The sequence below is a fragment of the Bactrocera oleae genome, chromosome X (genome assembly GCF_042242935.1).
Source record: "Bactrocera oleae isolate idBacOlea1 chromosome X, idBacOlea1, whole genome shotgun sequence".
In the NCBI taxonomy this organism is placed as follows: Eukaryota; Metazoa; Arthropoda; class Insecta; order Diptera; family Tephritidae; genus Bactrocera; species Bactrocera oleae.
The window spans coordinates 26,562,304-26,575,900 of record NC_091541.1 but is presented as its reverse complement, the minus strand read 5'-3'; the positions used below and the strand labels follow the sequence as shown (position 1 = coordinate 26,575,900).

The following is a 13,597-nucleotide window of genomic DNA, read 5'->3' as shown; positions in this document are numbered from 1 at the left end:
ACCGAATTTGGTTGAAATCGGTTAAGCAGATCTCAAGATCTGCGTTTCCTATAAAGTCATCTCATACCATCTGTATAATATTTGCATCAATTTCCACCAAATAAAAGAGAAGTCGTCTGGATCTTACACACGTCTGTCACGGAATAGGCCGCTTCTTTATTCAATTCCTTCTTAAATATACATTTTGATTAACGGGATATAGTAACATGCCGTATGATACATATTTACATATATATAAGGATAGTTCCCATTTACATTCCCTACGCTAGAGTGGAGTGACTAGTCTAAGAATTCAATGCTAAAAGGAGGACACAATTATGCTGATCATTCAGCATTCAGCAATCAGCTGACTGGCATTGGTTTGTGTCCTTGCTAATTATGCACAGGACTGCATTCTAATGTACTTAAATCTTGAACATCCTGCCCGGCTGAACCCTCGCGGTTTAGTAATTCTTCTGCGGGACCTGTTAGGCGACATAATTTTTGCACCGGTCGCTGACACCGCTGTTTAATAGGAATTCCATTCGATGATCTCTGGTTTGCATTGTACTCTATCGTCACGGTACGTACCAGGCCATCACTGCCCGGGTGAACGTCAATCACACGTCCCATACGCCAAACCGATGGTGGTAGATTTTCACCACGTATAAGAACGATGTCACCACGCTGCACATTGGGTTCCGCTCTAGTCCATTTATTCCGAGTTTGAAGAGTTTGTAGGTATTCGGATTGCCAGCGACGCCAAAAGTGCTCCAGCATTTTCTGGAGTCGTTGCCAATATCGAAGACGATTTTCTGGAGCTTCAGGTAATGGGGGATCTGGGCGGCAATTAAGTGGACGCCCGATCAGGAAGTCGCCCGGAGTTAGAGCTATCCCACCTTCAGGATCATCATAGAGGGCTATCAGTGGTCTCGAATTCAGACACGCTTCAATGCGAGCCAAGAGAGTGGACAACTCAGTGTAACGCAGAGTCTGGCTGCCCATGACCCGCAGTAGATGATTTTAGCCGAACGAACTGCCGCCTCCCATAGACCCCCATAATGAGATGCGGAAGGGGTTATGAACTTCCAACAGGTACCTTCTGCTGCCAAATGTTGTTGAGCATATGTCGCTACCCAATTTCTTAAGTCCTCCTGCATTTGACAATTCGCGCCTACGAATTGTGTTCCATTATCACTGTATAAAGTAGTGCATATACCTCTTCGACTAATGAAGCGATCGTAAACATCTATAAATGCCTGTGTACTCAAATCCTCTGCCAGCTCAATATGTACCGCTCGTGAAGCCATACAAACAAATATGGCAGCGTATGTTTTTGTAGTCGGGGTAGCACGATGCATTCCCACACGGACATGGAATGGCCCGCAGTAATCCAATCCGCTACGAGAAAATGGTGGTGCCACTAATACTCGTTCTTTTGGAAGCGAAGCCATTTGCTGGCGTTGTAGAATTTGAAGATACCTACGACATGTAGTGCATGTCCAGATGAAAGACTTTACTTGAGCTCGTGCCCCTATAAGCCAGAAACGTTGTCTAAGAAACTGCAGCATTTGTTGTATACCACCATGTAGGCAACGTGTATGCGCATCAGAGACTAGCAAGTAAGCCAGGGCCCCACGTGGAATTATAATTTGATGTCGATGAGCTTCATCTAAGTCGGTGTTGGTGAGTCGACCACCTACTCTCAGTATGCCGTCAGTATCCAGGAATGGATTGAGTGCTATGATTTGACTACGACCCACAATCCTGGAATGCAATGCAAGCGATTTAGTTTCGTGTTTAAAGTGATTACCTTGTGCTTGTCGAACGTGCAGAAGTAACGCCCATCGCTGCTCTTCGAGAGAAACTACATCGTTCCTGTAACCATCGCCTTAACCAAACAGTGGTGTTGAGTAAACGACTCAATTTGCTAAATTTCTCTACGAGAGGTGTCCGCTTGTCTTTCGTGGATGTCATAATCCACTGGTAATCAGCTCTAGAAACGAAGATGGAGACCGGACGAGATTCAGCTATGGAGAGTTGCTCTTCCTCTTCCGTCAAAGCGGGTAGGCTCATTGTACAGCCCACACCTCGATGTATGCACGTCGGTCCCGTCCACCAAAGGTGATGCTCTGCTAAGAGAGCAGGAGATAGACCCCTGCTTGCACAATCGGCTGGATTCGATTCCGAGCGAATGTGTTTCCAAGCATTAATGTCTTAGTTTACTTGGATGTAAGCTACACGATTTGATACGTATTGCTTGAACGTGAATGGCGTTTTGCGGATCCAGCATAATACAATAGTAGAATCGCTCCAATACGTACATGGGGCGTCCTGTAAATCTAGAGCCTTACGTACGTTATCCAGCGTCTTGGTTAGAAGATGAGCTCCACATAGTTCGAGGCGCGGTATAGTCACATCCTTAATTGGTGCTATCTTCGACTTCGCTGAAACAAGAACGGTGCGTAACGTTCCGCTGTTATCGATGGTTTGAACATATACGACTGATGCGTATGCTTTACTACTAGCATCGCAAAAGCCGTGTAAATGCACTAAAGAGCCCACTCGTATTCCCAGCCAACGAGGAATACGAAGCCGTGAAATATCTTGTAAGCTATTCCGAAATATCAACCATGTATTGAGCAGCTCTGCTGGGAGTTCGGCATCCCATGGTAGACCAGCTTTCCATAAGTCCTGTATGAATAGTTTGGCCAACACAACTACAGGTGCTAATACCCCAGTTGGATCGTATAATTTCGCCACGTCACTCAAAACCCTTCGTTTAGTATGCATTGAGGTGTCGTCAATCATGCTTACCTTGACGAAGAGTTCGTCACTCACTGGATCTCAGTAAAGACCCAATACCTTTGTCGTTGAGTTGTCTAACTCCAGTTCCGATGCGGAAACTGTTGTACCGGTTATTGTTGATAATACATGTGTAGAGTTGGAATTCCACTTTCCCAATATTAATTGCCCTTGTTTCAAAACCGTTGCTACGTCTTGAGCTCGGGTAACGGCATGTTCGTCGCTGTCGACGCTATCCAAATAGTCATCAACGTAGAAATTATAAAGTATGCTATGACGCGCTGCGACAGCCCGGCTTGGGTCATAGATGACCTTATAATTGTCATTCGTACATTGACGCAGTACGCGTATTGCGTTGAATGGGCTACAAGCCATTCCATAAGTTACCGTCTTCAATTCATATACTTGAAGAGGTTCATCTGGTGATTCTCGCCAGAGTATTCGTTGCCATTTACGATGTCGTGTGTCTATCAATATTTGTCGGAACATTTTCTTAACGTCTGCAGTAATTGCTACGTTGAATTTGCGAAAACGGTTAAGAATGTCGACAATATTTGCGTGTAACTGAGGTCCAGAAAACTGTGTATCGTTTAAGGGTGTCCCATTAGAAGTCTTCGCGGAAGCGTTGAAAACCACGCGAAATTTTGTGGTTACAGCATGATGAGGTATGAAGTAACCAGTTTCTTTGCCAATGAAGGTTTCGTTGCTAACCTCCATATGATCGAGAGCAATATATTCTCGCATAAATGTGATGTACTGCTCACGAAGACATGGGTCGTTCATCAGACGCCGCTCGAGTTGTAAAAACTGGCGAACTGCCGATTTATGAGATTCGCCAAGTGCAGGAGCATCTGGTCGAAATAAAATTTGCACCTGGTATCTGCCGTCTGAAGTGCGGGTGACTGTGTCGTTGAAGATCTTCTCGCAGTCATCAACTTGGACTTCGGATGTTAATGTGGGTTCTTCGAGTTCCCAGAAGCTCCTAAGTAACTTGTCCAGCCGTTGTTCGTTGACGCATTTCGCAGTAAGAGATGTGTGTGATGTAGTGTGAGCGGAACTTGTGACTGGTCCGAATACTACCCAGCCAAGACGGGTGTTTAAAGCGCAAGGTTGCTCTGGAGGCCCCTGTATTAAACTCTCTTGGAAGATATCCGTCAGTACGTCAACACCAAGTAGTAAATCCACCTGACCCGGAGTGCCAAATGTTGGGTCGGCTAGCGGCAAATCCTTCAAATGGCTCCAGGCTTCTGCGTTTATTTTAGTATCTGGCGTTACTGAGGTTATTTTCGGCACGACAAAAGCCTCAAGTTTGAAGTAACTGCTGTTGTCAAAGGCAGCCTACATCTGAACCGTTATATGGCCCTTACTATAGACTGCAGCGTTAGAACCAATGCCTTCAATTCGTATCTCTCCTGGATGCCTACGAAGACACATACGTTTTGTAGTAGAATCGGTAATAAGACTCACCTGAGAGCCCAGGTCACATAAAGCGCGCCATGCGAATTTTCTTCCGTTGTGGTCAATAAGTATGACCTTCGCAGTCGCTAATAAAATGGTCCGGTCTCCATTTACGAGAAATGACCGGACCTTCCTCAAATGTCACTGTTGTCGTCGATATACCTGTGGCACCTGTACGGAAGGTGCTCCTCTGGGTATATTCCGATCGGGAGTTTGACTGTTAATGTCTTCCACCATAGTCGGTGAATTGTTCGCAACGTTGTCTTTGCAAAGCATAGTATGATGGCATCTAAAACAATCACGCGATGTACAATCGCGCGATCCATGATCAGCCCCAAGACAATTGAAACATAATGAGAGCCGCTTAACTGTATTCCACCGTTCGGGTATTGAAAGATTGATGAACCGTTGGCATTTTTATATTCTATGCCCGTTAGAACAAAGTTGGCAAACAACCGTTGCACCTTTCCCGGAATGTAACGGCTCAGATGAATTTACCGCTGCCACATGAGCTTTAACGGGACGGGCTGGTCTCTGATGAATAGTTGTTGTACCGTTCGTAGTTCCTTGAACCAAATTGTTGGCCCGCTTCTCAATAAATAGTAAAAAGTCCTGAGCCATTGGTATGTTGTTCGTCTGAAGACTCATCCCCCACTCATACCTAGTGGTGGTAGGCAATTTGGGCAGCAGAAGTGGTACCAATAGGGCGTCCCAATGACTTACCGGAAAGCCCATAACACCTAGGGCTCGCATCACATTTTGCACGGTGTCGACTGGTCGGAGCAAGCACTTCTGGGATTCGACATGTCCTCGTAGCCGCCTGTATATAATCCGCCAACCAATGGTACGCTGTCTGCATTTACATGTTGGCGTAACTTACTTAATTTGTAACTAGAATCCAGATCTGTACGATTATGAACCAGTGCCTCAAACAAATCCTTAAAAAGCAGCCAATTCGCTGGATCACCATTGAACACAGGAATCTTAATTGGATCTAATCGCATGTCCAATTGATTCGTTACACGATTATCACCTGCACTTGCGCCACATATCCGGCGTAGTCGAATACATATTTGTGTGTACGGCAATTCCGTTGCAGCCAGGAATTCGTCATGCGTGGTCAATTCACTGGCTTGTGCTGAGGAAACCAAGTCAGTATGATACTCCATGAACTTCTCGAAATGTTTATCCAACTGTCCGCGAATCACATCGCACTCAATGCTGTCCGGATCGTAAGTAGCTGCTTCTGTCAGTTTTCCAATGCGCACAATCGCGGCTTGCGCTAAAGTACGTAGATTCAGGCTTGCCATACTTATCAATCTTACTTTGAATCAGAATCGAATAGTTCCTCACAGGAGGCACCAAAAAGATGTATAATATTTGCATCAATTTCTACCAAATAAAAGAGAAGTCGTCTGGATCTTACACACGTCTGTCACGGAATAGGCCGCTACTTTATTCAATTCCTTCTTAAATATACATTTTGCTTAACGGGATATAGCATCACGCCATATGATACATATTTACATATATATAAGGATAGCTCCCATTTACATTCCCTACGCTAGAGTGGAGTGACTAGTCTAAGAATTCAATGCTAAAAGAAGGACACAATTATGCTGATCATTCAGCCTTCAGCAATCAGCTGACTGGCATTGGTTTTGTGTCCTTGCTAATTATGCACAGGACTGCATTCTAATGTACTTAAATCTTGAACACAATCCCAGAGATAAAATTTAATGTCTCTGGCGTGTTTAGTGCTTGATTTATCGCGCTTTTAGTAGTTTTTAACAGTACCGTTATATGGGGAGTGGGCGGAGTTGCCACCCGATTTCAACTATTTTCACACCGTCAATAGAAGTGCTAAAAACATTTGCTTCCAGTGAATTTTGTTATTATAGCATTAGCGGTTTAGGAGATATGCACATTAAAAATATTAGAGACGGGACCACGCCCACTTAAAAAAAAAATTTAACTGCAGATGCCCCTCCCTAATGTGATCCTGTGTACCAAATAACAGTCTTGTATCTTATTGCGGAGCTTAGTTATGGCAAGTTATTTGTTTTTGAATAATGGCGTTTTGTGGGCGATTACGCCCATCTGCAATACCAAGCGTCTCACGGTACCAAGAAACATGTCTACCAAGTTTCATAAAGATATCGCAATTTTTACTCAAGTTAGAGCTTGCACGGACGGACGGACGGATGGACGGACCGACGGACGGACATTGGGTTCTAACCCCATTACTCTGGAAGCAGCAGCAGAGCGAGGGAGTTCGTCTGCCAACTTGGCTACCCCTTTATGCCCCGGCACCCAGAGCAGGTGTACACGATTGTAAACTGATAGGCGGCTCAGCCTTTCTATGCACTCCTCCTCTAGTAGCGATCGAATCTCGTATGTCGTTATCGCTTTTAGCGCCGCTTGGCTATCGCTGAATATAGCGAAGTTCTTATTACGGTAATTGCGTTGAAGATTTGTTACTGCGCACAGACTTATGGCAACTACTTCTACCTTCCGGTGTTTTCGAGCCGTCAGTGTACCACTGAATAGTGCTGCCTCTCAGCAGTTGGTCGAGCGTGGAATCGCTCCAGTCTGCCTTACTGCCGAGATTAACTTCAAACTTTTTTTAAAGTTTACCCTCTTCGTTACGCCGTCTCTTGGAAGAAGGGCCAGTGGCGTGTTATCTTCTAAGGCCCTCATTTGTTGAGACGAGATTAACTTTCCTTTTTCATGTGGAAAGTTCTCTAAAATAACTCCATTTTCGGAAACCAAACAAAAATTGTACAGTGTGCAGAAATTAATATTTTAACAATCTTGAAGGAAAATTAATATTTTGTATATATACCTCTATCATTGTTTGCAGTTTTTTATTAATATATAGCACTAACTCTTATATTTTTGCTCAGGAGGTATATTTGGGGTATATTTTCTGAGGGGCAGCCCTAACCTAATTTTAGGTATTAACTTTCCCGTTCAGTGGGTGAGGTCTGGACCCTGAGGGGCGAGGGGCAGCACTTTTTTCAAGTTGTATAACAACCATTCCCCTAAAGCAGAATGCTTCGGGTCGTTATCCTTGCGTAGCCACCATTTAAATTGAGTTTAACTGCTGACGGAGCAAAATTATATACTTTAATATTACGCAGTAGTCCGACGACATTTGCTCCCACTGCACTTCTTTTGCTTTCATTGACTGCTGACAGTCGTATTTAATTTTTTGTCTTTTAGCGTCCATGGTGGACTCTATATCTTCCATTTGGCCCAATCCATTACTAGCTATGCGATCCCATATCATTACTTTTCACCACCGTGCTTCACAGTACTCATCAAGATTTCCTTATCAAGTGCCTTATTCGTTTTTCGCGACAAAATCTTTCGGGCATTGATTCCAAAGGCCCAAAACTTGTTTTCATCGGACAAATTATCCTTCTGCCAAAATTCCCGGGGCTTGTTTGTGCTCTTTCGTGAAATCATTATGCACTTGCACATTGACTGGCGATATTAATGACTTTCTGCGTGCGACTTGACCATTAAAACTGTTTTTTTTTTCTTTTTTTGCGAAGCGTGTAAGTGCAGAGGGATTTCTTAAAAGTTTGAGCGATTTTGGGTGCAGTAAGTTGGAGGTTTTCTTCATATTTCCTGTCACATGGTTACGTGTTTTACGCTATGCTAGTATTTTTGGCCGCCCTGGACGGGCCGAGATATAAAAAAGCCGTATGTTTGTAATTTTTTATCATTCTTTTAATGGAATTTTTTATTCCAAAAGTTAAATCATTATTTCCCTTCCCGAGAATCCTTTTGTTTTCTTTAATGGCACAAACCGTCACCGACGCAAAACCGTGGACCGAATCAGCTGATACGACCTATCTTATGAGAGCACAATGTAAATAAACAGTCACCACCGCTTCTACCGTCCGCTTCAACAGACCGTACAGTAGGATATCCGCGAAAATTGGATTTTTTCCGTAGAAACGAGTGAGCTAAGAGTGAGAGAGCAATGTCTTGCAACGCAGAGTTGCCAATATCGATATTTTGTAGTAATTAAAAAATAAACTTGAATATATTTTAAATATTCTTAAACTGTCGCAAAATTACAGTCGAACACAATTATTTATAAATAGATAAACTATTTTTAATGGTTGATTTAAGTTTTGAGCTTTTACATTATGAAAAATTATAACTAAAAAACTATATGTTTGAGACGTTTATACCGATAGAACAATGGCAACATTGGTGAAATGAAAACAAAAGAGAACAACTGATTTCTGCGTTGCAACACTAAATTTTGACAAATTTGGTTTGATACGGGCGGTAAGTAGGGAGTTTGTGCTATTAGACGAGATTCGCTGTTCTAAATATAATAACAAACTGAATAAAACAAAAATCGTTTAAAATTGCTACTTTTACGAAAACAAGTAAAACTATAACTTTCCGACTTAGTTTATAAGGGAAAAAATTCCATTTTACTACTTGTATGCAGACTTTTCTGTGCATTTCATACACCAACACAATGTTCCTTCATTGTACGAGATTAACGAATAAATTGATAATTTCTATCAAATTCAACAGAAATTTGTCTCATTAAAGCATCGCAAGATTTATTTGATTACTCTTGCATTGTATATTGAACTGCCGTATCGACAACGTAAAAATACAACTAGATATAATTTAGCGTACGACCATATGCTGTGTCCATGGAACCTAGATTTTTATCCGGCCTAGGACTGTCAACTCGGCATGATGCTGCAACAACAAGCATGGGTCTTGCTCTGTGATAAATAATTTCGTTAATTTTGAAATGATAATTCCTCTTAAAACTGTGTCAGAAATATAAGCTTGCGAACTGACCGAATTGTAACTTCGAATATTGTCGCAATTTTTTTTTGAATTTTCCTTTATATTTCTACCATTTGATGTGAGACCGTCATTAAATGAATTTAAAAAAAAAACCATTTTGGGTTAATAGTGGAATATGGACCAAGCCCGACAGTTCACTTTTACCCAGATGGGAAGGTAAATGTAAATAAATTATAGTTTAAAAAAAAACTAAAAAAACACCGGGGTAGATTGTGATAAGAATAAAAGGTTTTGCACTGCGACCCTCTCCTCCATCACATGCATTCCCAATGTCCCAGCACCCTGAAAAACTCCAAAAACTTGCTGGTTGCTATTGAGGCAACGTGATCCCTGTTCACATTAATGGAGCCGAAGGCCTTGAGCCTGCGTCTACAAATTGCAGTGCAATCTAGAATCAGGTGTTGTGGTGTTTCCGGCTCCATGTCGCAAAACCGGCAGTTGCCACAAGAAACAATGCCCATGTTAGACAGATGTTTCCTGAGCTTGCAGTGCCCAGTGTAGAGTGCGACAAGGAGCCGGAGTTTGTCTCTGGGGAGGTTTATCATAGCTCTAAACCTGGCTAGATTGATCGGTCCCAGTAGCAGTTTAGCATGACGCATCCCTGTTGCTTGTTGCCAGTGACTATCTCTGCTCGCTCTCTCCTCCGTGCTGAGCAGCTCCTGTATTGCATCGGGCCCCACCGCAATACATGGTTCTAACCCCATTACTCTGGAAGCAGCAGCAGAGCGGGCGAGTTCGTCTGCCAACTCGGCTATCCCTTTATGCCCGGCACCCAGAGCAGGTGTACACGATTGCAAACTGATAGGCGGCTCAGCCTTTCTATGCACTCCTCCCGTAGTAGCGATCGAATCTCGTATGCCGTTATCGCTTTTAGCGCCGCTTGGCTATTGCTGAATATAGCGATACTCTTATTACGGTAATTGCGTTGGAGATTTGTTACTGCACACTGACTTATGGCAAATACTTCTGCCTGAAATATGGTCGGAAAACAACCCATGGGAATGGAAAGCTTGGTATGTGGTCCCGCAATACTAGCTCCAATTCCTTCCGGTGTTTTCGAGCCGTCAGTGTACCACTGAATAGTGCTGCCTTTCAGCAGTTGGTCGAGCGTGGAATCGCTCCAGTCTGCCTTACTGTCGAGAGTCACTTCAAACTTTTTTGTAAAGTTTACCCTCTTCGTTACGCCTTCTCTTGGAAGAAGGGCCAGTGACGTGTTATCTTCTAAGGCCCTCATTTGTTGAGACGAGATTAACTTGATACGGTGGGGCAAGTGCGCATTGCCCAGTGGCGCAGACGCAGGCAAATCTTTGCAGCTTCGATAGTTGGAGACTTATTGAAGTCTGCACTGCTTTCGATGCCCAGATCTCCGCTCCATATGTAACACAGTAAGGTAACAGTAGGCCTCACTATCATGGTGTACAGCCACCATACTAGGCTTGCAACCCCAAGATCTGCCGACCAGACATCTGCACACCATGAGTGCCTTTGTGGCTTTGGATAGCGTTAGCTCCACGTGCCTATTTCACCGCAAGGTGGAGTCTAGTGTGAGACCTAAGTATTTAACTTCCCTAGACACTTCTAGTTCTTTGCCACCAAGGGATAGAGTTCTAAAGCCCGGAAGAGATCTTCTTTTTGTGAAAGGGATGACGGGTATTTTTAACGGGTTAATGTTTAACCCTAACGTATCGCACCACCCCTTTACTAGGCTTAGACCCCTTTGGACTATGTCGCAGAGAGTGTTCTCAAATTTCCCTCTTGCCATTTTGACAATGTCGTCGGCGTACCCCTGGCAACGAATTCCATTGTTCGTCAGCATCTCAAGGAGTTCATCTACTACGAGGCTCCATTGAAGGGGTGATAATAGCCCACCCTGAGTGCAGCCTCTCGTAGTTCCAAGACGTATCTTGCTCCCTCCCACCGTAGTTTGGGAGCTGCATATAGGAGCTTCCACGTTCCTTTTCTCCAGTGCTCTGATCACGCTTGCGTGGGACGCATTATCAAAAGCACCTTCAACGTCTAGGAAAACACATATCGCAACCTCATTATTCTTTAGCAAGTTCGGGATCTCAGCCGTTGGTTGGTACAGAGCAGTGTGAGTAGACCTACCTGCTCTGTACGCGTGCTGATTTGCATGCAGAGGTGCGACTTTTAGCGCTTTCGATCTTATGTGGTTGTCTATAATCTTTTCCATACCTTTTAGCATGAAGGAGGTGAGACTAATAAGCCTGAAGGATTTGGCCAGTGAATAGTCCTTCTTTCCTACCTTGGGTATAAAGATTACCTTTGCTTTTCTCGACGGTGTTGGGATGTACGACAACGCAAGGCTATCTCTCATCCGCCCAATAAGGTACGGCAATAGAGCTTGCCCTCCTTGCTGCAGAAGTGGTGGGAAGATGCCGTCAGCTCCTGGTGACTTATATTTCGAGAAGGAAGCCAGTGCCCACTTGATTGAGTCTGCATTGAATAGATTATTTGCAGCTGTAAAATCTGAGCGATCTGGCTTATGTGCGACCACTGGTGGAATTTGGTTGTCCCGAATAGTCTCCGGAAAGTGCTCAAGCAAGAGTGCCATTGCTCTTACATCTGCAGTGGTCGTATGGGTCCCATCAGATCTTTTTATGGCTAATGCTGTGTCAGTCTCTGGCCAGAGCCTTGTGCAGTCTGGCTGCCTCTGGGATTGAGGAGAAATTTTCACAGAATTTTCTGAAACTATTGGTTTTTGCAGACCTAATTTCCTTATTGTAAGTTGTTAGGTGCTGCCTATATTCCTCCTAGTTTCCGGTTCTTTTGGCTTTGTTAAAAAACCTACGAACCAATTTTCTGAGCACCGAGAGAAATATTCTCCAAAATAACTCCATTTTCGGAAACCAAACAAAAATTGTACAGTGTGCAGAAATTAATATTTTAACAATCTTGAAGGAAAATTAACATTTTGTATATATACCTTTGCCCTCTATCATTGTTTGCAGTTTTTTATTAATAGATAGCACTAACTCTTGTATGTTTGCTCAGGAGGTATATTTGGGGTATATTTTCTGAGGGGCAGCCCTAACCTAATTTTAGGAATTAACTTTCCCGTTCAGTGGGTGAGGTCTGGACCATGAGGGGCGAGGGGCAGCACTTTTTTCAAGTTGTATAACAACCATTCCCCTAAAGCAGAATGCTTCGGGTCGTTATCCTTGCGTAGCCACAATTTAAATTGAGTTTAACTGCTGACGGAACAAAATTATATTTTAATATTACGCAGTAGTCCGACGACATTTGCTCCCACTGCACTTCTTTTGCTTTCATTGACTGCTGACAGTCGTATTTAATTTTTTGTCTTTTAGCGCTTAGCCTTACTTACGCCATACAAATCGATGATCATCAGAACCAAATAAATTTAATTTGGACTGATCTGTAAAAATTACATAATCACAAATTCGTTATTCGCTCTTCGATACGCGTGGCTTATTTTGTGGTGTTTACGCTCTAAAATTCGGTGAAACCAATAAGTCCCGAACAGTTTGAGCGTGGACTTTTGCAATGATAACTCTTCCAACTCCTTGATGAAATCGACAGCGGATATTTTAGGAGGTTCTGAGCAACTTTACTTTCTGCCTGGGGCGTGCAAATTTTTGTGGGGTTTCCATTACCATCATCCAACTCCACCAGTCTTTTCGAATTTAGCAATAATGTACTGAACAGTAGTATGTGTTTTTTTTAATATTGCCTATTTTGGGAGTAAATTTGTTTTCTTGTCAATATTTCACTATCTAAGCCTGTAAATCTTTATATGTTTGTTTATTCACCATGTTTTCTTCAAAAACTACAACCGCACAAAATAAATTCGAATACCAAAGAATACATTTTGAGCATACTCAAATAATACCGGACAAGAATAATGATACCTACTTGGTAACTGCATATAAAGTGTTGCCAACGTAAGTGTACAAGTTTTTTTTTTTTGACTGCTCAAAGATGAGGTTTATTAATTTTTTGCAATCGTTAACATCAAAATTGATTTATTGTTAAATTTTCTTTTAAAATACTACAAATACATAAGACATTGTTACTTTTGGTTGCAGTTTAAAAGCTGAAATAGGTTAAGAGAAAAAAAAATCAAAGCATCTCTCTCTACAGTTTCTTTTATAGTCTTGCAACATGTTGCTACAGAGTATAATAGTTTTGTTCACCCAACGGTTGTTTGTATCACCTAAACCTTATCGAGACAGATATGGTGTTATATATGATCAAGGTGACGAGACGAGTTAAACTCCGAGTTACTGCCTGTCCGTCCGTCTGTCTGTCTGTTCAAGCTGTAACTTGAGTAAAAAATTAGGTACACGTGTTACAACACAACATTATTATTATTTTGGTAAATACCTACCCTTCCTTTTGGAACAGTATCTCGGATGAATTGAACAATACAATTGAATTTAGGTATTCTCATGAATCAATTAGTGAACATATTCACATACATATAATGCATGTAGACAGATATATTATTATTATATATGCT

General features: G+C 42.6%; 3 protein-coding genes across 3 annotated transcripts; all 3 read right to left on the bottom strand.

The window, feature by feature from the left end:
- Positions 1–372: 372 nt before the first annotated feature.
- Positions 373–2,790, bottom strand: LOC138858186 (uncharacterized). Its single transcript, XM_070112731.1, has 4 exons — positions 2,304–2,790; positions 1,793–2,153; positions 1,079–1,746; positions 373–926 (listed from the first exon to the last, which is right to left on the bottom strand). The coding sequence occupies exons 1-4, from the start codon at positions 2,788–2,790 to the stop codon at positions 373–375; spliced, it is 2,070 nt and encodes a 689-aa protein (XP_069968832.1).
- A 36-nt stretch (positions 2,791–2,826) lies between these two features.
- LOC138858185 (uncharacterized) lies at positions 2,827–4,518 on the bottom strand. Its single transcript, XM_070112730.1, has 4 exons — positions 4,405–4,518; positions 4,252–4,328; positions 4,152–4,204; positions 2,827–4,058 (listed from the first exon to the last, which is right to left on the bottom strand). The coding sequence occupies exons 1-4, from the start codon at positions 4,516–4,518 to the stop codon at positions 2,827–2,829; spliced, it is 1,476 nt and encodes a 491-aa protein (XP_069968831.1).
- Positions 4,519–4,994: 476 nt separating this feature from the next.
- On the bottom strand, positions 4,995–5,552 carry LOC118683419 (uncharacterized). Its single transcript, XM_036375930.1, has one exon. It carries the CDS (start codon positions 5,550–5,552, stop codon positions 4,995–4,997), a length of 558 nt encoding a protein of 185 aa, XP_036231823.1.
- Positions 5,553–13,597: the final 8,045 nt, after the last annotated feature.